The sequence below is a fragment of the Mustelus asterias genome, chromosome 2 (genome assembly GCF_964213995.1).
Source record: "Mustelus asterias chromosome 2, sMusAst1.hap1.1, whole genome shotgun sequence".
Lineage (NCBI taxonomy): Eukaryota > Metazoa > Chordata > Chondrichthyes > Carcharhiniformes > Triakidae > Mustelus > Mustelus asterias.
Genome location: NC_135802.1, coordinates 122713654 through 122739004, shown reverse-complemented (window position 1 = coordinate 122739004; position 25351 = coordinate 122713654). Strand labels below are relative to the sequence as shown.

Here is a 25351-nt window from a genome sequence, read left to right as displayed (position 1 = left end):
GGCAAGGGGGATAGAATATAAAAGCAGAGATGTCTTGCTGCATCTGTACAGGGCATTGGTGATGCCGCAGCTGGAATACTGTGTGCAGTATTGGTCCCCTTATTTGCGGAAGGATATATTGGCCTTGGAGGGAGTGTAGAGAAGGTTCACCAAGTTGATACCAGAGATGAGGGGTGTTGAATATGAGGAGAGACTGAGCAGATTGGGTTTGTATTCGTTGGAATTTAGAAGGCTGAGGGGGGATCTTATAGAGACCTATAAGATAATGAAGGGGCTGGATAGGGTAGAGATAAAGAGATTCTTTCCACTTAGAAAGGAAACTAGAACTAGAGGGCACCGCCTCAAAATAAAGGGGGGTCAGTTTAGGACAGAGTTGAGGAGGAACTTCTTCTCTCAGAGGGTGGTGAATCTCTGGAATTCTCTGCCCACTGAAGTGGTGGAGGCTACCTCGTAGAATATGTTTAAATCACGGATAGATGGATTCCTGATCGGTAAGGGAATTAGGGGTTATAGGGATCAGGCGGGTAAGTGGAACTGATCCACTTCAGATCTTAGAAAGAATCTTAGAAACCCTACAGCACAGAAACAGGCCATTCGGCCCATCGAGTCTGCACCGACCACAATCCCACCCAGGCCCTACCTACATATTTACCCACTAATCCCTCTAACCTATACATCCCAGGACACTAAGGGCAATTTTAGCATGGCCAATCAACCTAACCATCAGCCATGATCTTATTGAATGGCGGGGCAGGCTCGAGGGGCTAGATGGCCTACTCCAACTCCTGCTCCTATTTCTTATGTTCTTATGAATTTGACTTTAATTGATCAGTGACCCCTCAAGAATGGTCAAAAAACAGAGTGCCAATATTTATCATTAGTGCAAAATAAACATAAGTAATATTATTAACTGGAGAGATATGTGGCAAAATAAATTTACCAGGATAAATGAAAATTTTCAGTCTAATGTAATGGGTTGTAAATGTAAATTAGTTCTCGGGGGCAGGGGTCATTGATGTGAAGATGGTACTGAAACACCCCCATGCAACAACTAAATGCTTCCCAGCAACATTGGTGTCTGGGAGACAGTTGTGTATAATGAGGGCGAGTTGGTACCTGCCAGAAACTACACTTCGAGGGATAAGTGGGTTATCCAAGGCAGAGCCATTGTCCTATATGGTGGAAACTGGATGAGTTAGTTTGGTGTTGGCATGAGGACCAACCACTAGTGGCCCCACATCAAGGGGTGGGGAGCACATGTACAAGTTCGGAGGTGTTCCGAACAGTACCAAGAGAGGAAGGCATGGAATTTATTGCTCCTCCTCCGACAGGAAAAAACTGGGACGTCGGCATAGATGACCAACGATGTGCACAAAGCAGGGTCATCGATGGTGGCTTCGTCAAGACCATAATCACCAGGGACAAACCTCAGGCTATTTTCAGTAAGCAACCCCCACGGGACTGTGATCCCCCGACATCATGTCCACATACGATGACGTGTGGGTGGGGAACTAAAGAACGGACTGTACCACATTGTGAATATACTGTCGGCTCTTTACCAAGTATTTTGAAATTGAATAAAAAGGAAAGTGTAATTGTATGTAAATAGTTTTTAAAATGCTGTTGCTGTTATTGGGGGATTGTTGTTTAGAGGCGAGGAGTGTTATATATGTTGGGGCATAACCCCTTTAAGGGAACAGGTCAGGTGACTCTGGATGTGGGATGATCTGCCTGGGGGCCACCCTGAGAGGGCTGTTGTTGTTTGGACTGCAATAAATACCTGTGTTCTCTGACGCCTGTCTGTTGAGTGAGTTCCTGAGGATACTCCTCATATTGGTAAAGAATTTAACAGGCCTTATGCATAATGGTGTTACTTCACAGGTATATCATTGACTTAGATGAGGGGGCTGAGTGTGTTGCGTTCGATGTCTCATATTGAAAAATACCAAATTCCGAAGAGACTCAACAGGATAGACCTTGAAAGGTTATTTACCCTGGCTGGGCAATGTTTAGTGTTTGGGCACAGTCTCAGGATAAGGGAACAATCATTTAGAACTGAAGCAAGGAGACATTTCTAAACTCGAATGTTGCAGATCTTTGGAATTCTGAACCTGAGGATTGTGGATTATTCATCTTTTGCATTTGTTTAAAGCCAACGTAAGACAGATTTTTGGTGTCTCAGGAAGTTGAGGGGTAAGGGGAATAGTGGGGTTGATGCTGAAAACCAACCACAGTCATTTAGAATGGTGGAGCAAGCTTGGTCATATGGTCAAGTTCTCCTACTTCTCATGTTCTTATTGTTCTGATTGGTTGGAGTGTTGTTGTTGCTGTCCCAGTTCACAGGTATCTTGTAGAGGGCACTAGGCTGGGGAAGACAATGAATAGAGAAAGTTTCCACTCAAAAGCTTGCAAAAAGTTTATGGGCAGCTGTCACTGAGATGAGAGCTAGCCAATATGATGATGCCATTGGATTTTATGTTTCATTATAACGTCATGGTGGTTGATTATTATTTTTAGAGTCTTGTAATAAAATGTATTCATTGTTAATAAAATTAAACGTTTTGTTTGTCATTAGGAGTCGATCATTGCTATTGCTGGGGATGAAGAACATGTCAGACTGTATGATATAAACTCAAAAAAGTATCTTTCTGAGTTCAAGGCTCATGATGTCAGGTACAGCTTGAATTCTTTTGGACTTGAAATTTATTGGTCTTATTTATTTTGTTTGAATTGAGCATATCCTTTCGAAGCATCATCTCGTTTTCTGCACTATCATCCTGACTCAACTCCTTGCTTAACTTCCTCAAACATGGCCACCTGTGCAAGCTCAATATCTCAAAGGAGGTTTTTGTTACCAACAAGGTCTTTCTGATCAATTTCTCATAGTCTTCTAATTCCCTTCTGTTACCATTATCTTATGTGCTGCCTGTTAAAAACCATTTAAAATGCTGAATGTGTGACTAAGGAGCTGATGCAGGGGACAGGGTTTCAGGTTCTTGGATCATTGGATTGCTTCTGGGTCAGGGGTGACATCACAAGGGGGATGGGTTTCACCTAAACTGGAGAAGAAGCAGGGAGGTTCACTATTGCTGGTGACAGGACAGCAAGTGGAGGGTTTGAGGGGAAGGTAGATGTTAGGGCCAGCAAGTCTGAAAGGAAGGACAGGCAGGGACAGGTTAATAAGCAGGATGGGACTGATTGGCTGAAGTGTTTATCTTAGTGCAAAGGAGTATTATGGGTAAGGCTTAGAGCCTGAATCAGTACATGGGACTATGATGTTGTGGCCATTACAGAGACTTGGTTGAGAGAGGGACAAGACTGGCTGCTCAACGTTCCAGGGTTTCAGTGTTCTGGACAAGATAGACAGGGAGGTAAAAGAACTGGAGGAGTTACATTACTAGTCAGGGCGAATGTCACATCTGCACTCCGAGAGGACAGACTGGAGGATTCATCCACTGAGGCAATATAAGTAGAGCTCAAAAATAAGAAGGGTGCAATCACTTCGATGGGTTTATACTATTGGTTCCCTTCAGCCATCAGGACATTGAGGAACACATATGTAGGCAGATTATGGAAAGATGCAATAACAGCAGGTTGTCATAGTGCTTTAAGACTGGGACTTAAAGCAAGAGGCATAGATGGGGCCGTATTTGTTAGGTGCATCCAAGAGGGTTTCTTGAAACAGTATATGGATAGTCCAACTAGAGAAGAGGCCATACTAGACCCTGTATAGGCAAATGTGCCTGACCAGGTGACTATCATTTCAGTGGGAGAGCATTTTGGAAACAATGTTCACAGCTCAAGTTTTAAGATAGCTATGAATAAGGATAAGTCAGGATCTTGTGGGAAGGTACTAAATTGGGGGAGGACAAATTACGACAGAATTAGGCAGGAGCCAGGGAGAGGTAATTAGGAGCCGTTTTCTATCAGGAAGTCCACATTTGGCATGTGGGAATTGTTTAAAGACCAACTGATCGGAGTTTAGGACCAGCATGTTCCAGTAAGGATGAAGGACAAAGCTGGTACGGTAAGGGGCCCTTGGATAATGAGGGAGGTCGCGAATTTAGTTAAAAAGAAGAAGCATGTGTAAGGTTTAGGAAGCTAAAATCAGACAGGGCCCATGAGGAATATAAAGAAAGCAGGAAAGAGCTCAAGCAGGGAATTAGGAGAGCAAGGAGGGGCCATGAAATGACGGGATTGAGGTTAATAAGGAGGAGGTGTTAGCAATTCTGGAAAGTGTGAAAATGGATAAGTCCCCTGGGCCGGATGGGATTTATCCCAGGATTCTCTGGGAGGCTAGGGAGGAGATTGCAGTGCCTTTGGCTTTGATCTTTATGTCGTCATTGTCTACAGGAATAGTGCCAGAAGACTGGAGGATAGCAAATGTTGTCCCCTTGTTCAAGAAGGGGAGTAGAGACAACCCTGGTAATTATAGACCAGTGAGCCTTACTTCTGTTGTGGGCAAGGTTTTGGAAAGGATTATAAGCGATAGGATTTATAATCATCTAGAAAGGAATAATTTGATTAAGGATAGTCAACACGGTTTTGTGAAGGGTAGGTCGTGCCTCACAAACCTTATTGAGTTCTTTGAGAAGGTGACCAAAGAGGTGGATGAGGGTAAAGCAGTTGATGATGTGTATATGGATTTCAGTAAAGCGTTTGATAAGGTTCCCCACGGTAAACTATTGCACAAGATACAGAGGCATGGGATTGAGGGTGATTTAGCGGTTTGGATCAGGAATTGGCTAACTGTAAGAAAACAGAGGGTGGTGGTTGATGGGAAATGTTCATCCTGGAGTTCAGTTACAAGTGGTGTACCGCAAGGATCTGTTTTGGGGTCACTGCTGTTTGTCATTTTTATAAATGACCTGGATGAGGGCGTAGAAAGGATGGGTTAGTAAATTTGCAGATGACACTAAAGTCGGTGGAGTTGTGGACAGTGCGGAAGGTTGTTGCAGGTTACAGAGGGACATAGATAAGCTGCAGTGCTGGGCTGAGAGGTGGCAAATGGAGTTTAATGCGGAAAAGTGTGAGGTGATTCACTTTGGAAGGAGTAACAGGATTAGAGAGTACTGGGCTAATGGTAAGATACTTGGTAGTGTGGATGATCAGAGAGATCTCGGTGTGCATGTGCATAGATCCCTGAAAGTTGGCACCCAGGTTGATAGGGTTGTTAAGAAGGCGTATGGAGTGTTAGCTTTTATTGGTAGAGGGATTGAGTTTCGGAGCCAGGAGGTCATGTTGCAGCTGTACAAAACTCTGGTGCGGCCGCATTTGGAGTATTGCGTACAGTTCTGGTCACCACATTATTGGAAGGATGTGGATGCATTGGAAAGAGTGCAGAGGAGATTTACTAAGATGTTGCCTGATATGGTGGGAAGGTCTTATGAGGAAAGGCCAAGGGGCTTGAGGTTGTTTTTGTTCGAGAGAAGAAGGTTAAGAGGTGACTTAATAGAAGCATACAAGATGATCAGAGGATTAGATAGGGTGGATAGTGAGAGCTTTTTTCCTCGGATGGTGATGGCTAGCACGAGGGGACATGGCTTTAAATTGAGGGGTGACAGATATAGGACAGATGTCAGAGGTAGGTTCTTTACTCAGAGAGTAGTAAGGGCGTGGAATGCCCTGCCTGCAGCAGTAGTGGACTCACCAACATTAAGGGCATTTAAATGGTTACTGGATAAACATATGGATGATATTGGAATCGTGTAGGTTGGATGGGTTTTAGATTGGTTTCGCTGGTGGGCGCAACATCGAGGGCCGAAGGGCCTGTACTGCGCTGTAATGTTCTATGTTGGCAAGTAGAGATAAAGAGCATCCCAAGGCATTTCATACATACATTAAAAACAAGAGGATAACTAGGGCGAGTGTAGGACGACTCGAGGATAAAGGAGGAAACTTGTGCTTGGAGGCAGAGGATGTGGGTGAGATCCTAAATGAGTACTTTGTGTCGGTATTCACTGAGGAGAAGGACATGGAGGATGGTAGGATTAGTGTGGAGCATGCTAAAATGCTAGGGCATTTTGAGATCAAGAAAGAAGTGGTGTTGGGTCTCTTGGAGAGCATTAAGGTAGTTAAGTCCCCAGGGCCCGATTTTTTTTTTTTGAGCAAGGGATGAGAGGAGATTGCTGAGACCCTGACCAAGATCTTTGATTCCTCGCTCACCACTGGCAAGAAGCTAATGTTTTTCCTCTGTTCAAGAAAGGAAAAAGGATAATCCAGGAAATTATAAGTGAGTCTCTCATTCTGTGGTTGGGAAGCTTTTGGAAAGGACTCTGATAGGATTTACACACATTTGGAAAAGCGTGGCCTAATTAGGGAAAGTCAGCATGACTTTGTGTGGAGCCGGTCATGTCTTACTAACTTGATTTTTTTTTGAGGAGGTGATGGAGGTGATCAATGAGGGTAAAGATTCAGTGTGCTATAGATCAGCTGCAGATACGGGCAGAGAAATGGCAGATGGCGTTTAATCCGGGCAAGTGTGAGGTGCCTCCCTTTGGGAGATCAAATATTGAGGGCGAGTATACTGTTAATGACAGGACCCTGATCAGCATTGATATACAGGGGGATCTTGGGGTTCAAGTCCATGGCTCCCTGAAAATGATGTGGAGATGCCGGCGTTGGACTGGGGTAAGCACAGTAAGAAGTCTCACAACACCAGGTTAAAGTTCAACAGGTTTATTTGGTAGCAAATACCATAAGCTTTCGGAGCACTGCTCCTTCGTCAGATGGAGTGGAAATGTGCTCTCAAACAGTGCATAGACACAGAAATCAAGTTACAGAATACTGATTAGAATGCGAATCTCTAAAGCCAGCCAGGTCTTAAAGGTACAGACAATGTGGGTGGAGAGAGCATTCAACACAGGTTAAAGAGATGTGTATTGTCTCCAGACAGCTCGTGAGATTCTGCAAGACCAGGGGGAAAGCTGTGGGGGTTACTGATAATGTGACATAAATCCAACATCCCGGTTTAGGCCGTCCTCATCCGTCCCTGAAAATGGCCACACAAGTAGATAGGGTGGTAAAGAAGGCATATGGCATGCTTTATTGGTTGGGGCATTGAGAACAAGAGTCAGGTTAGCCGCACTAGACTATTGCATTCAATTCTGGTCGCCACATTACAGGAAGGATGTGGAGACTTTGGAGAGGGTGCAAAAGAGGTCCATCAGGATGCTGCCTGGATTAGAGGATATGAGATATAAGGAGGGGCTGAACAAACTATGGTTGTTTTCTCTGGAGTGGCGGAGGCTGAGGGAGGACTGATAGAAGTCTATAAAACTATGAGAGGCAGAGATAGGGTTGACAGAACCTTTTTCACAGTAAGAAGTTTAACAACACCAGGTTAAAGTCCAACAGGTTTATTTGGTAGCAAAAGCCACACAAGCTTTCGAGGCTCTGAGCCCCTTCTTCAGGTGAGTGGGAATTCTGTTCACAAACAGAACTTATAAGACACAGACTCAATTTACATGAATAATGGTTGGAATGCGAATACTTACAACTAATCCAGTCTTTAAGAAACAAAACAATGGGAGTGGAGAGAGCATCAAGACAGGCTAAAAAGATGTGTATTGTCTCCAGACAAGACAGCCAGTGAAACTCTGCAGGTCCACGCAACTGTGGGAGTTACAAATAGTGTGACATAAATTCTGATTCTAGGATCGCATGATAAAGACTCAGGAGGAAAAAAGCAGAAATATTTATGTGAAATATTTATGTGAAACAAGCCCTCCGTATACACAGGATCTGCTCGGATGAGGAGGATCGCAACAGACACCTCCAGACGCTGAAAGATGCCCTCATAAGAACAGGATATGGCGCTAGACTCATTGATCAACAGTTCCAACGCGCCACAGCGAAAAACCGCACCGACCTCCTCAGAAGACAAACACGGGACACAGTGGACAGAGTACCCTTCGTTGTCCAGTACTTCCCCGGAGCGGAGAAGCTACGGCATCTCCTCCGGAGCCTTCAACATGTCATTGATGAAGACGAACATCTCGCCAAGGCCATCCCCACACCCCCACTTCTTGCCTTCAAACAACCGCACAACCTCAAACAGACCATTGTCCGCAGCAAACTACCCAGCCTTCAGGAGAACAGTGACCAAGACACCACACAACCCTGCCACAGCAACCTCTGCAAGACGTGCCGGATCATCGACACAGATGCCATCATCTCACGTGAGAACACCATCCACCAGGTACACGGTACATACTCTTGCAACTCGGCCAACGTTGTCTACCTGATACGCTGCAAGAAAGGATGTCCCGAGGCATGGTACATTGGGGAAACTATGCAGACGCTGCGACAACGGATGAATGAACACCGCTCGACAATCACCAGGCAAGACTGTTCTCTTCCTGTTGGGGAGCACTTCAGCGGTCACGGGCATTCGGCCTCTGATATTCGGGTAAGCGTTCTCCAAGGCGGCCTTCGCGACACACGACAGCGCAGAGTCGCGGAGCAGAAACTGATAGCCAGGTTCCGCACACACAAGGACGGCCTCAACCGGGATATTGGGTTTATGTCACACTATTTCACATAAATATTTCTGCTTTTTTCCTCCTGAGTCTTTATCATGCGATCCTAGAATCAGAATTTATGTCACACTATTTGTAACTCCCACAGTTGCGTGGACCTGCAGAGTTTCACTGGCTGTCTTGTCTGGAGACAATACACATCTTTTTAGCCTGTCTTGATGCTCTCTCCACTCCCATTGTTTTGTTTCTTAAAGACTGGATTAGTTGTAAGTATTCGCATTCCAACCATTATTCATGTAAATTGAGTCTGTGTCTTATAAGTTCTGTTTGTGAACAGAATTCCCACTCACCTGAAGAAGGGGCTCAGAGCCTCGAAAGCTTGTGTGGCTTTTGCTACCAAATAAACCTGTTGGACTTTAACCTGGTGTTGTTAAACTTCTTACTGTGTTTACCCCAGTCCAACGCCGGCATCTCCACATCAGAACCTTTTTCCCCAGAGTTGAAATGTCAAATACTTGGGGGCATGCACTTAATGTGAGAGGGGACAAGCTCAAACAAGATGTGAGGGTCAAGTTTTTTTTTACACAGTGATCAGTGTCTGGAACATGCTGCGATAGGGGCGTTTAAGGGGCTTTTAGGTAAGCACATGAATATGCAAGGAATAGAGGGATATGGACCAAGGGCAATCAAAAAGGAGTAGTTTAATTTGGCATTATGTTTGGCACAACATCATGGAACGAAGGGCCTGTTCCAATGCTGCACTGTTCCATGTTCTTAAACTCTAAATGTCCCCTCCTTTAACCCTCCAGCCATCAAAACTGCTGATGCTGTTAAATACTTTCTTGCGCTTCCTTTGATTCCCTTGTGTCCTTCAAGTCTTCCACTCCCATTGCACCTCTAGTGCAATCTCTCAGCTCTGCACCTTAAAATTTGAGATCTGCTGGTTGAATGTGCCTGATGCAGGACTAAGTGTTCGCCATTTGCTGGATCATGTTAAACAATATTACATCTCCCTCTCCATAGCCAAATTCTTCTTCTGCAGGAAGACAGGGCTAATATCTTACTCCCTGATGTTAAACCCTTTAACCCACCTCCCTATTTTCCTCTAACTTATGAAAGGAAGGCACTTGAATTTTAAAAGATTGCATATGTAATCAGTGTATCACTGTTGGATGCTGCATGAAGATGCCTGACTTGCATGTTGCAAACGGACAGCTAGTGAACTTGAACTTTTTATTTCATTGTCTATCTAATAATTTATTCTATTGGTCACTGACATTGGTCCAAATTTGGTTTTGATGCCTGGTTATTCTGCAACATTAACTTTAGATCTTGCTGTTTGGAAATATTTTCTAACGGGGAAAAAATTGCATTTATGCAGTGTGTTTCACATCTTCAGAAGATCCCAAAGGCTTCAGAGCTAAAGGACTTTTTTGTAATGTAGTCCGTATTGCTTTTTAGGCAAATGTAACAGCCAATTGTCTATAGAACGTGATCAAAGCACAACTGCATTTTTATTTAGTAGTTTGTTGAATGGCCAGAACACTAGGATAACTCTCTGCTTTTCTTCAAATATTACCAAGGATCTGTTGTCTCCACCTGAACAGAGGTCTTCAGGTTAATGAAATACAATGTGGCACTCCCTCCATCCTACATTTACATTAACATATATTATGTAATAGTGTTCGGGAATGAAATTTGAACTCTCAACCTTCAGATTCCAGTCAAAGATTGTCATCTACAGATCTTGTTTAAAAGCTTGTCCTTAGTAGGAATACTCTGTTGAAGGGAGGATGCCATCCAGTCTTTTTGGTTATAGTGTGACTTTGATAAAATTGACAGGTGGGTAGGAATCCGCTTTGCAACAAGAGTTTATTTGTAATATTCTATTAAATCTTAGCAGTGGAAATATCTCTTCTTTCCACTGAATATCAGTTCAGTTACTATTATAAATGAGTCTTCCAAATTACTAACATAACTTAATTTTTTTTTTCACCAGAGTGAAAACAATGCACTTCTTCCAAGTGGCACAAAGTAATGTTCTTGCCACAGCATCCAGTGATGGTTACATTAAACTATGGCAGATAGATATTGAAAAGGTAGGCAATCATTAATGTGTAATATGTACCCTTGGAAAAGGTGGAGGTGGTACAGAGTGAGAAACGTGGTCCAAAAATAGCAACAAATTATTTAATTTAAACTGTTTGAGTTTAATCTTCTGATTTTGGGCAGTTCTCATGGTTTTAAGACAGTTGAGAAAGGTCTTTCATAGAATCATACAGTGCAGACGAGGCCCTTTGGCCCATCGAGTCTGCACCGACACATGAGAAACACCTGACATCTCACTTAATCCTATTTACCAACACTTGGCCCATAGCCTTGAATGTTATGATGTGCCAAGTGCTAATCCAGGTACATTTTAAAGGAGGTGAGGCAATTCCTCCTGTACTACCCTCCCAAGTAGCGCATTCCAGACTGTCACCACCCTCTGGGTGAAAAGACATTTCCTCACATCCCCCTAAACCTCCTTCCCCACACCTTCAACTTGTGTCCCCTCACGCCTGACCCTTCAACTAAGTGGAATTGCTGCTCCTTATCCACTTTGTCCATGCCCCTCATAATCTTGTACACCCCGATCAGGTCGTCCCTTTTCTGCTCCAACGAAAACAACCCAAGCTCATCCAACCTCTCTTCACAACGAAAATGTTCCATCCCAGGCAGCATCCTGGTGAATCTCCTCAGCACCCCCTCCAGTGCAATCACATCCTTCCGATGATGTGGTGACCAGTACTCTAGCTGTGGCCTCACCAAAGTTTAATATAACTCTAACATGACTTCCCTGTCTTTGTAATCTATGCCTCAATTGATAAAGACAAATAAATGTCCCATATGCCTTTTTCACCACCCTCCTAACACGCCCTTCTGCCAGGCCTATGATTAAACTTGCTTTTACATATCCAAAAACAGATTTGCCTTTCTATGCTCCATTGTGTTAAAAGAAATTGGCCTGTCTGTCACTTTGTTTCCCATCGTGCTGCATTCAGAACAAAGTTGGCCAAGGCGCACAATACATATATATTGAAAATACATTTAAGCTTATCATATTTGGCTAATTTGTGGTTATACAGTTTATAATACCTTTGCATATTTTGTTCCAGGCACATTGTGAATTCTCACTATATATAAGACACTTTATAATTACCTTAACCTAGTCTACTTATTACGATAAAACTAAATGAAGGGCCTCATACTAAGAGTTCTATACGATCCTCCATCATAGTTTCTGTGGTTCCTGGGCTTATCCTTACAACCTTTTTTGAACAAGGATATAATATCTGCAATTCTCCAGCCCTCTGGCAGTTGCTGTAAGTCTAGAAGACTGAAAGATTATGGTCCCTCAATTTCTATTCTCACTTCCTTTAATAAGCTTCAATGCATCTCATCTGGTCTGTTTGGCCAGAGATGACTAGAGAAAAACTTTTTTATGCAGGAAGTGGTTGGAATCCGCTATGTGCTGCTTGAGCCCCAACAGCCCAAGGGAAGTGGAAGAACGGATATGCCAGGAGATACTGGATAGGTGCAGGAAAAATAGGTTTGTTGTGGTGAGAGACTTCAATTTCCCTGGTATAGACTGGAAATCGCGTAGGGCTGGGAGTCGGAATGGGGAGGAATTTGTAAAATGCATACAGGAAGGTTCTTTGGAACAATATGTAGATAGCCCGACTAGAGAGGGGGCTATACTGGACCTAGTACTGGGGAATGAGCCTGGTCAGGTCTTCAAAGTTTCGGTTGGGGAACATGTGGCAAATAGTGACCACAATTCTGTTAGCTTTAGGATAGTGATGGAAAAGGATGAATGGTGTCCCACGGGTAAGGTGTTGGATTGGGGGAAGGCTAACTTTAGTGGGATTAGGCAGAAATTGGCAGCTGTTGATTGGGAGAGGCTGTTTGAGGGTAAATCCACATCTGGCATGTGGGAGTCTTTTAAGGAACAGTTTTAGGCTTGCATGATGGGCATGTGCCTGTAAAAAAGGAAGGGTAGGATTCGAGAACCGTGGATAACCAGGGAAATTGAGGGATTGGTCAAAAAAAAAAGACGTTAGGTCCAGGCAGCTAAAAACGGAGGGAGCTCTGGAGGAATATAAAGAAAGTAGGAAAGAACTCAAACGAGGAATTAGAAGGGCAAAAAGGGGTCATGAAATGTCCTTGGCAGACAGGATTAAGGAGAATCCCAAGGCATTTTATTCATACGTTAGGAACAAAAGGGTTGTCAGGGAAAAAATCGGACCTCTCTGGGACAAAAGTGGGGAATTATGCTTGGAGCCCAAAGAAGTAGGGGAGATCCTAAATGAATACTTTGCGTCGGTATTCACAAAGGAGAGGGATGTGTTGACTGGGAGTGTCTCGGAGGAGAGTGTTGATTCATTAGAGAAAATCTCCATTACAAGGGAGGAAGTGTTAGGTTTTTTAGGGAATATAAAGACTGACAAATCCCCAGGGCCTGATGGAATCTATCCAAGGCTGCTCAGGGAGACGAGAGATGAAATCGATGGGCCTCTGACGCAAATCTTTGTCTCGTCACTGGACACAGGTGAGGCCCCAGAGGATTGGAGGACAGCTAATGTGGTCCCATTATTTAAGAAGGGTAGGGAGGATAACCCGGGAAATTATAGGCCGGTGAGCTTGACGTCCGTGGTAGGGAAGTTGTTGGAGAAGATTCTTAGAGATAGGATGTATGCGCATTTAGAAAGGAATAAACTCATTAACGATAGTCAGCATGGTTTTGTGAGAGGGAGGTCATGCCTCACTAACCTGGTGGAGTTTTTTGAAGAAGTGACCAGAATGGTTGACGAGGGAAGGGTGTTGTCTATATGGACTTTAGTAAAGTGTTTGACAAAGTCCCTCATGGTAGGTTGGTACAAAAGGTTGGATCTCATGGGATAAAGGGGGAGGTGGCTAGATGGGTGGAGAACTGGCTTGGTCACAGAAGACAGAGGGTGGTAGTGGAAGGGTCTGTTTCCGGCTGGATGCCTGTGACTAGTGGTGTTCATGATGTGGAGATGCCGGCGTTGGTGTTCCGCAGGGCTCTGTACTGGGACATCTGCTGTTTGTGATTTATATAAATGATCTGGAAGAAGGTGTAACAGGTGATCAGTAAGTTTGCGGATGACACAAAAATGGCTGGACTTGCAGATAGTGAGGAACATTGTCAGAGGCTACAGAAGGATATAGATAGGCTGGAAATTTGGGCAAAGAAATGGCAGATAGAGTTCAATCCAGATAAATGCGAAGTGATGCATTTTGGTAGAACTAACGTGGTGGGAGCTATACGATAAATGGCAGAACCATAAAGGGTGTAGATACGCAGAGGGACCTGGGTGTGCAAGTCCACAGATCCTTGAAGGTGACGTCACAGGTGGAGAAGGTAGTGAATAAGGCATATGGCATGCTTGCCTTTTATAGGACGGGGCATAGAGTATAAAAGTTGGGGTCTGATGTTGCAGCTGTATAGAACGTTGGTTCGGCCGCATTTGGAATACTGTGCCCAGCTCTCATCGCCACACTACCAGAAGGACGTGGAGGCTTTAGAGAGAGTGCAAAGGAGGTTTCCCAGGATGTTGCCCTGTATGGAAGGGCTTAGTTATGAGGAGAGATTGGGTAAACTGGGGTTGTTCTCACTGGAAAGACGGAGGATGAGGGGTGACCTAATAGAGGTGTATAAAATTATGAAAGGCATAGATAGGGTGAACGGTGGGAAGCTTTTCCCCAGGTCGGTGGTGACGTTCACGAGGGGTCATAGAACATAGAACATAGAAAGCCACAGCACAAACAGGCCCTTCGGCCCACAAGTTGCGCCGATCACATCCCCACCTCTAGGCCTATCTATAGCCCTCAATCCCATTAAATCCCATGTACTCATCCAGAAGTCTCTTAAAAGACCCCAACGAGTTTGCCTCCACCACCACCGACGTCAGCCGATTCCACTCACCCACCACCCTCTGAGTGAAAAACTTACCCCTGACATCCCCCCTGTACCTACCCCCCAGCACCTTAAACCTGTGTCCTCTCGTAGCAACCATTTCAGCCCTTGGAAATAGCCTCTGAGAGTCCACCCTATCCAGACCCCTCAACATCTTGTAAACCTCTATCAGGTCACCTCTCATCCTTCGTCTCTCCAGGGAGAAGAGACCAAGCTCCCTCAACCTATCCTCATAAGGCATGCCCCCCTATCCTCATAAGGCATGCCCCCCATAGGTTCAAGTTGAGGGGGGGGAGGTTTAACACAGATATCAGAAGGACGTATTTTACACAGGGTGGTGGAGGCCTGGAATGCGCTGCTGGGCAAGGTGGTGGAGGCAGACACACTGGGAACGTTTAAGACTTATCTAGATAGCTACATGAACGGAGTGGGAATGGAGGGATACAAAACAATGGTCTAGTTTGGACCAGGGAGCGGCGTGGGCTTGGAGGGCCGAAGGGCCTGTTCCTGTGCTGTATTGTTCTTTGTTCTTTGAGAGTGGACCCAACTGGGCACATTAAACTTCCTTGAAATCCAGCCATTCCTTTCTCATCTGACTTTCAGTCTCAGACCTGGCAGGAACAGTGCAGCTTTTTCCCCTGTCCTGTTAAGGATAGCTGAGTCAAAGATAAGGAAGACACATTCTTGTTTTCATGGCACTAGATTCCATAAAGCAGCTGTGTTTAAGTGTCCAGTCACTTTGAACAATCGGTAAAGGTAAGCGTGCAGGTAAATAGATACCTGCGGCATGGTAGCACAGTGGTTAGCACTGCTGCTTCACAGCTCCAGGGACCTGGGTTCGATTCCTGGCTTGGGTCACTGTCTGTGTGGAGTTTGCACATTCTCCTCATGTCTGCATGGGTTTCCTCCGGGTGCTCCGGTTTCCTCCCACAGTCCAAAGATGTGCAGGTTAGGTTGATTGGCCATGCTAAAATGGCCCCTTAGTGTCCTGAGATGCATAGATTAGAGGGATTAGTGGGTAAATATGTCGGGATATGGGGGTAGGGCCTGGGTGGGATTGTGGTTGGTGCAGACTCGATGGGCTGAATGACCTCTTTCTGTACTGTAGGGTTTCTATGATTTCTATGATAGTGTTTGGGGTGGTGGAGGGTGAGTCCGGTGAGTCAGGTGAGTCAACCTTGAGAAGTTGGGGCTGGGTTGAACAGTAAGGAGGTTACACAACTTGTGGAACTCATGATTGGTGATTACAGAAACCCCCATTTGTTCCCTAACTATGGAATCTCTGAAAACAACCACATTTATTCACTTGCTCTTCCCTCCTGTTGAGTCCTTTGCCCATTTATGCTGTGATCTTGAAGGCTTGTCACTTCTAACAATCCCCAATATTGAGTAATGATTTGAGAGTGATACACACCCCGAAGACTCTTGCAATTCCTGACTCTTCCTACTCTTCAAAATGAACAAATTGAACTCTTAGCTGAAATGTAAGATCCAGGAAACTGAGCCCCCTGAAAGAAGACTGCAGAAATTAAAGGGAAAATAAGCAAAATCTGGGATAAAAACAAAAATTACTGGCTGAAAAATTGAGTGTCAGAAAAAAGGTCAATTTTTCAGATGTGAATTTTAAGAGTTGCTCATTAGAGGTTTGAGGAAACCGAGCTTAAACAAGTGATAAAAGCAAAATACTGCGGATGCTGGAATCTGAAACAACCTGCTGAAATTTTCCAGCATTTTTCTGTTGACTCTCTTTCTTCTCAGCTCTGACGAAAGGTCATCTGGACTCAATGTTGCTCTACTCTCTCTCCACAGATTGTCAGACCTGCTGAGATGTTCCAGCATTCTTCTGTTTTTGCTTAAACAAGTGATGTTTACATCTGCAACCGTATACATTAATTACTACTTTAATGATCTCTCCTACATCTACAAACAGTGCTTGTAATTGAAACCCACGTCTGATGTGTACATTTCAGGTTCAAAGTCAACCTTTACTGCTGAGTGAAATAAATACTTCTGCCCGGCTGACCTGTCTGGCTGTGTGGCTGTCAAATCCTGAAAGTATTGGAGAAGAGGTTGAAGAACAAGGTACACACTTTTAAGGAATGGTGAAATTTGTATTATTTAAATATTGCAGTATTTAAAGTATGTAATCTTTGTTTGTGGTAGTTAACACCATGCACACACGGTCATAGAGTTTTTACAAACTATCAGTAATGTGCCCTTTAATCTTTGAAATACAGAGGCATTTGTATTAGCAAGCAGCCATTTAATTTACCTGAAATCAGTGCACAGGCAGGAACAAAAAGGGATGATGTGTGCAAGTATGTTCATTCTTGGCCTTCAAACATTTCATGAGCAACTAGGAAAAGCAATATTGACATGTACGAAGCGGTGGACAAGCTAACTCATGTATTCCACTGTTGAGAGTGAAGTGATTAGCCTGGTTGTGAAATGCAGCCGGGGCGGGGCGGGGGGGGCACCCCTCTCGCCCTCGTGCGCTCCCCCCCCCCCCCCCCGTCTCTCCCTCCCCCTCTTTCTCCCCCCATCTCTCTCCTCCTCTTCTCTCCCCCCCCCCCCCCATCTCTATCTCTCTTTCTCCCCCCCCCCCCCATCTCTCCCCTCCCCGTAAAATACGTCCCCCTGACATCTGTGTTGAACCTTGCCCCCCTCACCTTGAACCCGTGACCCCTTGTGTTCGTCACCTCCGACCTGGGAATAAGCTTCCCACTGTTCACCCTAACTATGCCCTTCATAATTTTGTACACCTCTATTAGGTCGTCCCTCATCCTCCGTCTTTCCAGGGAGAACAACCCCAGTTTACCTAATCTCTCCTCCATAGCTAAGACCCTCCATGCCAGGCAACATCCTGGTAAACCTTTTCTGTACTCTCTCCAAAGCCTCCACGTCCTTCTGGTAGTGTGGCGACCAGAACTGGACGCAGTATTCCAAATGTGGTCGAACCAATGGTCTATACAGTTGCAACATCATATGCCAACTTTTATATTCTATGCCCCGTCCAATAAAGGCAAGCATGCCATATGCCTTCTTGACCACCCTCTCCACCTGTGCTGCCACCTTTAAGGATCTGTGCACTTGTACACCCAGGTCCCTCTGTGTGTCTATACTCCTGATGGTTCTGCCATTTATTGTATAGCTCCCCCTTACATTAGATCTACCAAAATGCATCACTTCGCATTTATCTGGATTAAATTCCATCTGCCATTTCTCCGCCCAATGTTCCAGCCTATCTATATTGAAGTAGGTAAAAATACCTCTGAGGCTAGTCTGAGTCAAAATACAGTAAGGCTTTATTCTCCCAAGCTTGCGGGAGAAACTGACCCCTTGAAAGCGGAAGCCAAAGTTCTCCCTGAACACAAGAAGCGTGGACCTTTATACATCAGTTCCGTTGTTTAAAAAAGGTTCCAAAAGAAATCCGGGAAATTATCGGCCAGTAAGTTTGACGTCGGTGGTGGGCAAGTTATTGGAAGGTGTGATAAGGGATAGGATCTACAAATATTTGGATAGACAGGGACTTATTAGGGAGAGTCAACATGGCTTTGTGCGTGGTAGGTCATGTTTGACCAATCTATTAGAGTTTTTCGAGGAGGTTACCAGGAAAGTGGATGAAGGGAAGGCGGTGGATGTTGTCTACCTGGATTTCAGCAAGGCCTTTGACAAGGTCCCTCATGGGAGGTTAGTTAGGCAGGTTCATAGAATCATAGAAACCCTACAGTACAGAAAGAGGCCATTCGGCCCATCGAGTCTGCACCGACCGCAATCCCACCCAGGCCCTACCCCCATATCCCTACATATTCTACCCGCTAATCCCTCTAATCTACGCATCCCAGGACACTAAGGGGCAATTTTAACATGGCCAATCAACCTAACCCGCACATTTTTGGACTGTGGGAGGAAACCGGAGCACCCGGAGGAAACCCATGCAGACACGAGGAGAATGTGCAAACTCCACACAGACAGTGACCCAAGCCGCGAATCGAACCCAGGTCCCTGGAGCTGTGAAGCAGCAGTGCTAACCACTGTGCTACCGTGCCGCCCCTAGTCAGTCGCTAAGTATACATGGGGAGGTAGTAAATTGGATAAGACACTGGCTCAATGGAAGAAGCCAGAGAGTGGTTGTGGAGGATTGCTTCTGAGTGGAGGCCTGTGACTAGTGGTGTGCCGCAGGGATCGGTGTTGGGTCCATTGTTGTTTGTCATCTATATCAATGATCTGGATGATAATGTGGTAAATTGGATCAGCAAGTTTGCTGATGATACAAAGATTGGAGGTGTAGTGGACTGTGAGGAAGGTTTTCAAAGCTTGCAGAGGGATTTGGACCAACGAGAAAAATGGGCTGAAAAATGGCAAATGTAATTTAACGCAGACAAGTGTGAGATATTGCACTTTGGAGGGAGAAACCGAAGAAGAACGTACAGGGTAAATGGTAAGACTCTGAAGAGTGCAGTTGAACAGAGGGATCTGGGAATACAGGTACAGAATTCCCTAAAAGTGACGTCACAGGTGGATAGGGTCGTAAAGAGTGCCTTTGGTACATTGGCCTTTATAAATCGGAGTATCGAGTATAAAAGTTGGAGTGTTATGGTAAGGTTATATAAGGCATTGGTGAGGCCGAATTTGGAGTATTGTGTACAGTTTTGGTCACCTAGTTACAGGAAGGATGTAAATAAGGTTGAAAGAGTGCAGAGAAGGTTCACAAGGATGTTGCCGGGACTTGAGAAGCTGAGTTACAGAGAGTGATTGAATAGGTTGGGACTTTATTCCCTGGAGCGTAGAAGATTGAGGGGAGATTTGATAGAGGTGTATAAGATTTTGATGGGTATAGATAGAGTGAATGCAAGCAGGCTTTTTCCGCTGAGGCTAGGGGAGAAAAAAACCAGAGGGCATGGGTTAAGGGTGAAAGGAGAAAACTTTAAAGGGAATATTAGGGGGGGCTTCTTCACGCAGAGAGTGGTGGGAGTGTGGAATGAGCTGCCGGATAAAGTGGTAAATGCGGGGTCACTTTTAACATTTAAGGAAAAACTTGGACGGGTTCATGGATGAGAGGGGTGTGGAGGGATATGGTCCAAGTGCAGGTCAGTGGGACTAGGCATAAAATGGTTCGGCACAGACGAGAAGGGCCAAAAGGCCTGTTTCTGAGCTGTAATTTTCTATGGTTCTATCAGGGTTCCCAATACAAGTCATGAAGCAAAGTCCAGTTAACAGTCCTTGATCAGAAATTATAGTTCCTTTAACAGCTTCTGATACACTCTGGTTTATGGTTAGAGACTATCTGGTATCCTTGGGTCATAAAGCACAATTCTCCTGGTAGTTGTAGTCAAGATGCAACCTCTGGTCCCCCTGCTCTTCCCGCGGCCTTTCCTTTGAAGTGACTGTGTGCGATTGCAGCTGTCCCAGTGGGAGTCCTCCTTCAAACGGCCATTCTCGCACTCTACCATTTGGTAGCTGCTTCCTTTGTTTAAATCATAGACAAGCCTACGGGAAAACTAAGACTTACAACCCAACATCTACATTTAACTGTCTGTTTTATCAGAATGATATAAACAAGCGAGGGAACCATGAACAAATGGCTTATACTACTACCAGGAGCAATATAAACAAAGGGGAGACTAGCCCTAAGGAAGGGTTATGTTTGTGATACATTCCAGGTACAAAGTTCAACCTTTTAGGTACAAAATACATTGAGTACAAAAAACATTAACCCTTTCCCTTCTTCAATATCCTGCTGTTTTCTCTGACAATGTTCATCACTGTCTGCAACTCCAGCAATCTTTGTGTCGTCCGCAAACTTACTGATCACACCAGCTACATCTTCCTCCAAATCATTTATATATATCACAAACAGCAGAGGTCCCAGTACAGAGCCCTGTGGAACACCACTAGTCACAGACCTCCAACCGGAAAAAGACCCCTCCACTGTTACCCTCTGTCTTCTATGGCTAAGCCAGTTCTCCACCCATCCAGCTAGCTCACCTTTTATCCCGTGAGATTTAACCTTTTGCATCAGCCTGCCATGAGGGACCTTGTCAAACGCTTTACTAAAATCCATATAGACGACATCCACGGCCCTTCCCTCGTCAGTCGTTTTTGTCACCTCCTCAAAAAACTCAACCAAATTTGTGAGGCATGACCTCCCTCGTACAAAACCATGCTGTCTATCGCTAATGAGATTATTCGGTTCTAAATGCGCATATGTCCTATCTCTAAGAATCTTCTCCAACAATTTCCCTACCACGGATGTCAAGCTCACCAGCCTATAATTACCTGGGTTATCCTTGCTACCCTTCTTAAATAACGGGACCACATTTGCTATCCTCCAATCCTCTGGGACCTCACCTGTGTCCAGTGAAGAGACAAAGATTTCTGTTAGAGGCCCAGCAATTTCATCTCTTGCCTCCCTGAGGAGTCTAGGATAGATGCCATCTGGCCCTGGGGATTTGTCTGTCTTAATGTTTCCTAAGAAACCTAATACTTCCTCCCTTGTAATTGAGATTTTTTCTAATGGGTCAACACATCTCTTTGAGACACTACCAGTCAACAAGTCCCGCTCCTTTGTGAATACTGATGCAAAGTATTCGTTTAGGATCTCTCCTACTTCCTTTGGTTCTAAGCATAATTCCCCTCCTTTGTCCCTGAGAGGTCCGATTCTTTCCCGAACAACCCTCTTATTCCTAACGTATGTATAAAATGCTTTAGGATTCTCCTTAATTCTGTCTGCCAAGGACATTTCATGACCCCTTTTTGCCCTTCTAACTCCCTGTTTGAGTTCTTTTCTACTTTCTCTGTATTCCTCCAGTGATCCATCTGTTTTTAGCTGCCTGGACCTCATGACCTCTTTTTTCTTTTTGATTCGACCCACAATTTCACTGGTTATCCACGGCTCCCGAATCCTACCTTTCCTATCCTTCCTCTTTACAGGCACATGCCTGTCCTGCAGTCCTATCAACTGCTCCTTAAAAGACTCCCACATGCCAGATGTGGATTTACCCTCGAACAGTCTCTCCCAATCAACAGCTGCCTAATCCGGCTGTAGTTAGCCTTCCCCCAATTCAGCACCTTACCCATAGGACAACACTCATCTTTTTCCATTACTATCCGAAAGTTTACAAAATTGTGGTCACTATTTGCCACATGTTCCCCTACTGAAACTTTGATGACCTGACCGGGCTCATTCCCCAGTACTAGGTCCAGTATAGCCTCCTCTCTAGTTGGACTGTCAACATATTGTTCCAAAGAACCTTCCTGTATGCATTTTATAAATTCTTCCTTGTCCAGGCCCCCAGCCCTCAGCGATTTCCAGTCTATGTGAGGGAAATTAAAGTCTCCCACTACAACAACCCTATTTTTTCTGCACCTGTCCAGAATCTCCTTACATATCCGTTCCTCAGCTTCCCGTGGGCTGTTGGGAGGCCTGTAGTATATCCCCAGCATAGTGACTGCGCCCCTCCTGTTTCTGAGCTCCACCCACAGTGACTCGTTACCTGACCCTTCCAAATTGCCCACCTCTGTACCGCTGTAATATGCTCCCTAACCAGCATTGCTACTCCCGCACCTCTCCGAGCCCCTTCTCTGTCTCGCCTAAAACACTTATACCCCGGAATATTCAGCTGCCAGTCCTGTCCTTCTTTTACCCAAGTCTCCGTCACTGCAACCACATCCAAGTTCCGCGCAAGCATTAAGGCTCTAAGCTCGTCTGTCTTGCCTGTGACGCTCCTTGCATTGAAGCAGATGCACTCCAGACCTCCAGGCCCACTGAGGTCATCCTCCCCCAGAATGCTCTTCCTCTTAGATAGCCTTGTCTTGGCCCCAACCTCGTCGCCAGCCTCTATGCTTATTGACCTATTGTACAGATCCCCACCCCCCTGCCACATTAGGTTAAACCCACCCGAACCACACTAGCAAAACTCCCAGCTAGGGTATTCATGCCCCTCCAGTTTAGGTGTAACCCGTCCTTCTTGTACACGTGCCATCCTCTCTTGAAGAATTCCCAGTGATCCACAAATTTGAAACCCTCCCTCCTGCACCAGTCCTTTAGCCACGCGTTCAGCTGTACAATCTCCCTGTTCGTACCCTCACTAGCACGTGGCACTGGGAGTAGTCCAGAGATCGCTACCCTAGAGGCCCTGCTTTTTAGCCTACTACCCAACTCCCTGAATTGCTCTCGCAGGACCTCCCTGCTCTTTCTGCCTACGTCATTTGCACCAATGTGGACAATGATGTCTGTCTGGTTACCCCCCCCTTTTAGGATGCTTCCTACCCGCTCAGATACATCCAGGACCCAGGCACCAGGGAGGCAGACTACCATCCTGGAGTCTCGTTCGCGCCCACAGAATATTAATTGTTGATATTAATTGTTGATTTTAATACTCAGTTGATTGAATATTAATTTGATATTTCATAGCTGTTTGATGTTTCAACTATTTTCCTACATTTGTTCTGTTGCAGAATATGCAGCTATCAGTATGCCTCGAAAAGAAATGGAAAATAAAATACAAGTCGCTGCCTTGGATGGAGTTGAATACCCAAAGAAGAGAGGAAGAGAATTTTGGAACAAAAGGAAATTGGCCGCTTCAAGAAAAGTGAAGAGGAAGAAAAATTAAAAAATAAACCAACTTGAAATGTTTTGACAATGTTGTGTGACTTTAATGTATGGTCATGTGTGATTTTACCAAACAAAGTAAAGAACATATAAATGTCAATGATTTTCTATGTGCAAAGTCAACATGTAGGTCAGCGAGCTATTGACATTCTCTGAATAGACTGCTTTCTTAGGATTAGTCTCTTGGTATATACACCCTGAATATTAATATGTTGACTAAATAGACCCCCTAGAATATTACTGTCAATTAGAAATAATTAAGTTATGGTTTTCAAAACTCATAATGACATCCTGCTTTCACAGATCTAAATGTTCATTTCACTATGCATAATGAAGCATAAAGTTGAAAAACCTAAAATAGATATTTCTGTACAAGGACCTAATGGCACGTGTGTACCTCTGATAGCATTCATCGACTTGGAAGAATTGTCTTAAGTTTTGTTTCAGTTGCCGCCTCCCTTTCCCACCCAGTCAGTTCAATCATGTTGCTTGTAAGACTAACTGTTTACTTTCACACTCTGCTTGTGAGTGAACAGCTATTTGAGAGTAATGGAAGGTCGTTGGCACCTGTTGAACTATTCTAGCAAGTCAGTGTTTCATTTCCTGAACAAAATGTGAAGCGGAAGAGTACAAAATTAAGAGGAAATTATATAATGCACTTTGTGGCCCAATATTTGACAACACTTGACACTGGATATTTGAGCTTTTTTTTATTCATTCTGATCTTGTAAAGTTAATTTTACTCATCTGAACTCGTTTCAAAATTGGATAGGATATATGAAGAATACAGACTAGTTTTTTTGCCTCAGTTGATCTTGAATTGTTTGTTCATTGATCATCGATGTGGCATCTTGAGATCTTGCAACTCCTTTAGTCTCCAGTAGTTACAGCATTTTGTTTCAGTACTGGTTTCAAAATTGCATAGTTGCAATGTAACTGGAAGTAAGTGGGAAACTAGTACAAGCATAAATGGCAAACCAACAGTTTGTGGGTGATTATCTGAATTTATTGATGCAAGCTTAAGGTAGAATAATTCATCTTTTGACATTTATATGTTCTTTACTTTGTTTGGTTAGGTATGCATGAAGCACATATTTCAGTGACGTGTTGCAGCCAGTATACTAAATGTCGGATTGTTATTTAAAATATCTCTTGAAACAGATTTTTTTCCATCTGTAGCCATTTACCATGTGAAATGTGCCCAGGTACCAACTTGTGCGATGGCTGAACCCAAAGGTGTGGAGATGCTGGCATTGGACTTGGGTAAGCACAGTAAGAAGTCTCTCAACACCAGGTTAAAGTCCAACAGGTTTCATTGGTAGTACAAGCTTTCGGAATGTCGCTCCTTCTTCAGGTGATTGAGCTTACCCAAAGGCACATTACCTTACTGGGGCTCATCACAGTCCTGGCATTCAGCAGTCCCCCGAGTGCCAGATCCTTCAGACATCCCATTTTTGGCCTGCTGGGGATCAGAAAAAGTGAGGTGCTCACCACTTTGTAACCTCAAAGTCTCTACTACTAAATCCCACTGAGATCTGTTTCTCCGTTCTTCTGTGTCTGAAACCATGAACCAAAGAGGTCAAAAAGGAGAAATAGTCAACCAGAGAAGCAGCCGAGTGGTGAATCAGAACTCCTGGAACAAAAACCCTCAGTTAAACAGTGCAAAATGAGCACATAAAGTTCTGAAGGCCAGCATGCAAGTCAGAAACAGGAAATTGTTAACCAGTAAGCAGTTGTTAGCCCAAAAAAGGGGGGCACAATGGGTGAACAGTGTGACATTTACTCGTGAAGCATCGACCTAAAGCTGTCGGAACTATTTACCAAAAAGAACAGTGGACGGAGAAAGACCTGAAGGCAGGTCCAGGCCCCAGGGAATGTACTAGAAGCAATTGGGAGCCGGATGCACTGGAAAAATCATTAACCAGAAGAACTATGGCACTGGCAGAGAGGCTAGTCCTGGGCCTCGAAAATGGTGAACCAAGATGCAAAATGCACCTTGGGCTGCAATTGCCGGGTTGAGGAAAGGGCTCCCTGGTCCTGCAGAGACCTACTACTTCTAGTTTCTATGTTTCTCCCTTCTTGGCTCATGGGGCCAAGTGGTCTACTCGAAGAACAAAAAGTACATCACAGGAACAGGCCTTCCAAGCCTGTGCTGATTATGATGCCCTAAGTAAATGAAAGAAAAAACCTTCTGCCCTTACTCGGTCTGTATCCCTTTATTCCTTCCCTATTCATTACCCATCCAGATGCCTCTTAAATGTTGCTAATAGGTCTGCT

At 44.6% G+C, this 25351-nt stretch overlaps 1 protein-coding gene across 2 annotated transcripts in view; it reads left to right on the top strand.

The window, feature by feature from the left end:
- pak1ip1 (PAK1 interacting protein 1) overlaps positions 1-23098 on the top strand; it is a 55799-nt gene extending 32701 nt beyond the window's left edge. For both annotated transcript variants that reach the window (XM_078240989.1, XM_078240988.1), the window contains 4 exons: positions 2576-2673; positions 10480-10579; positions 16431-16542; positions 22921-23098. In XM_078240989.1, the coding sequence (XP_078097115.1) occupies positions 2576-2673; positions 10480-10579; positions 16431-16542; positions 22921-23075 (465 nt within the window). In that variant the 3' untranslated portion in view covers positions 23076-23098. The remainder of the gene's footprint in view (positions 1-2575; positions 2674-10479; positions 10580-16430; positions 16543-22920) is intronic.
- Positions 23099-25351: the final 2253 nt, after the last annotated feature.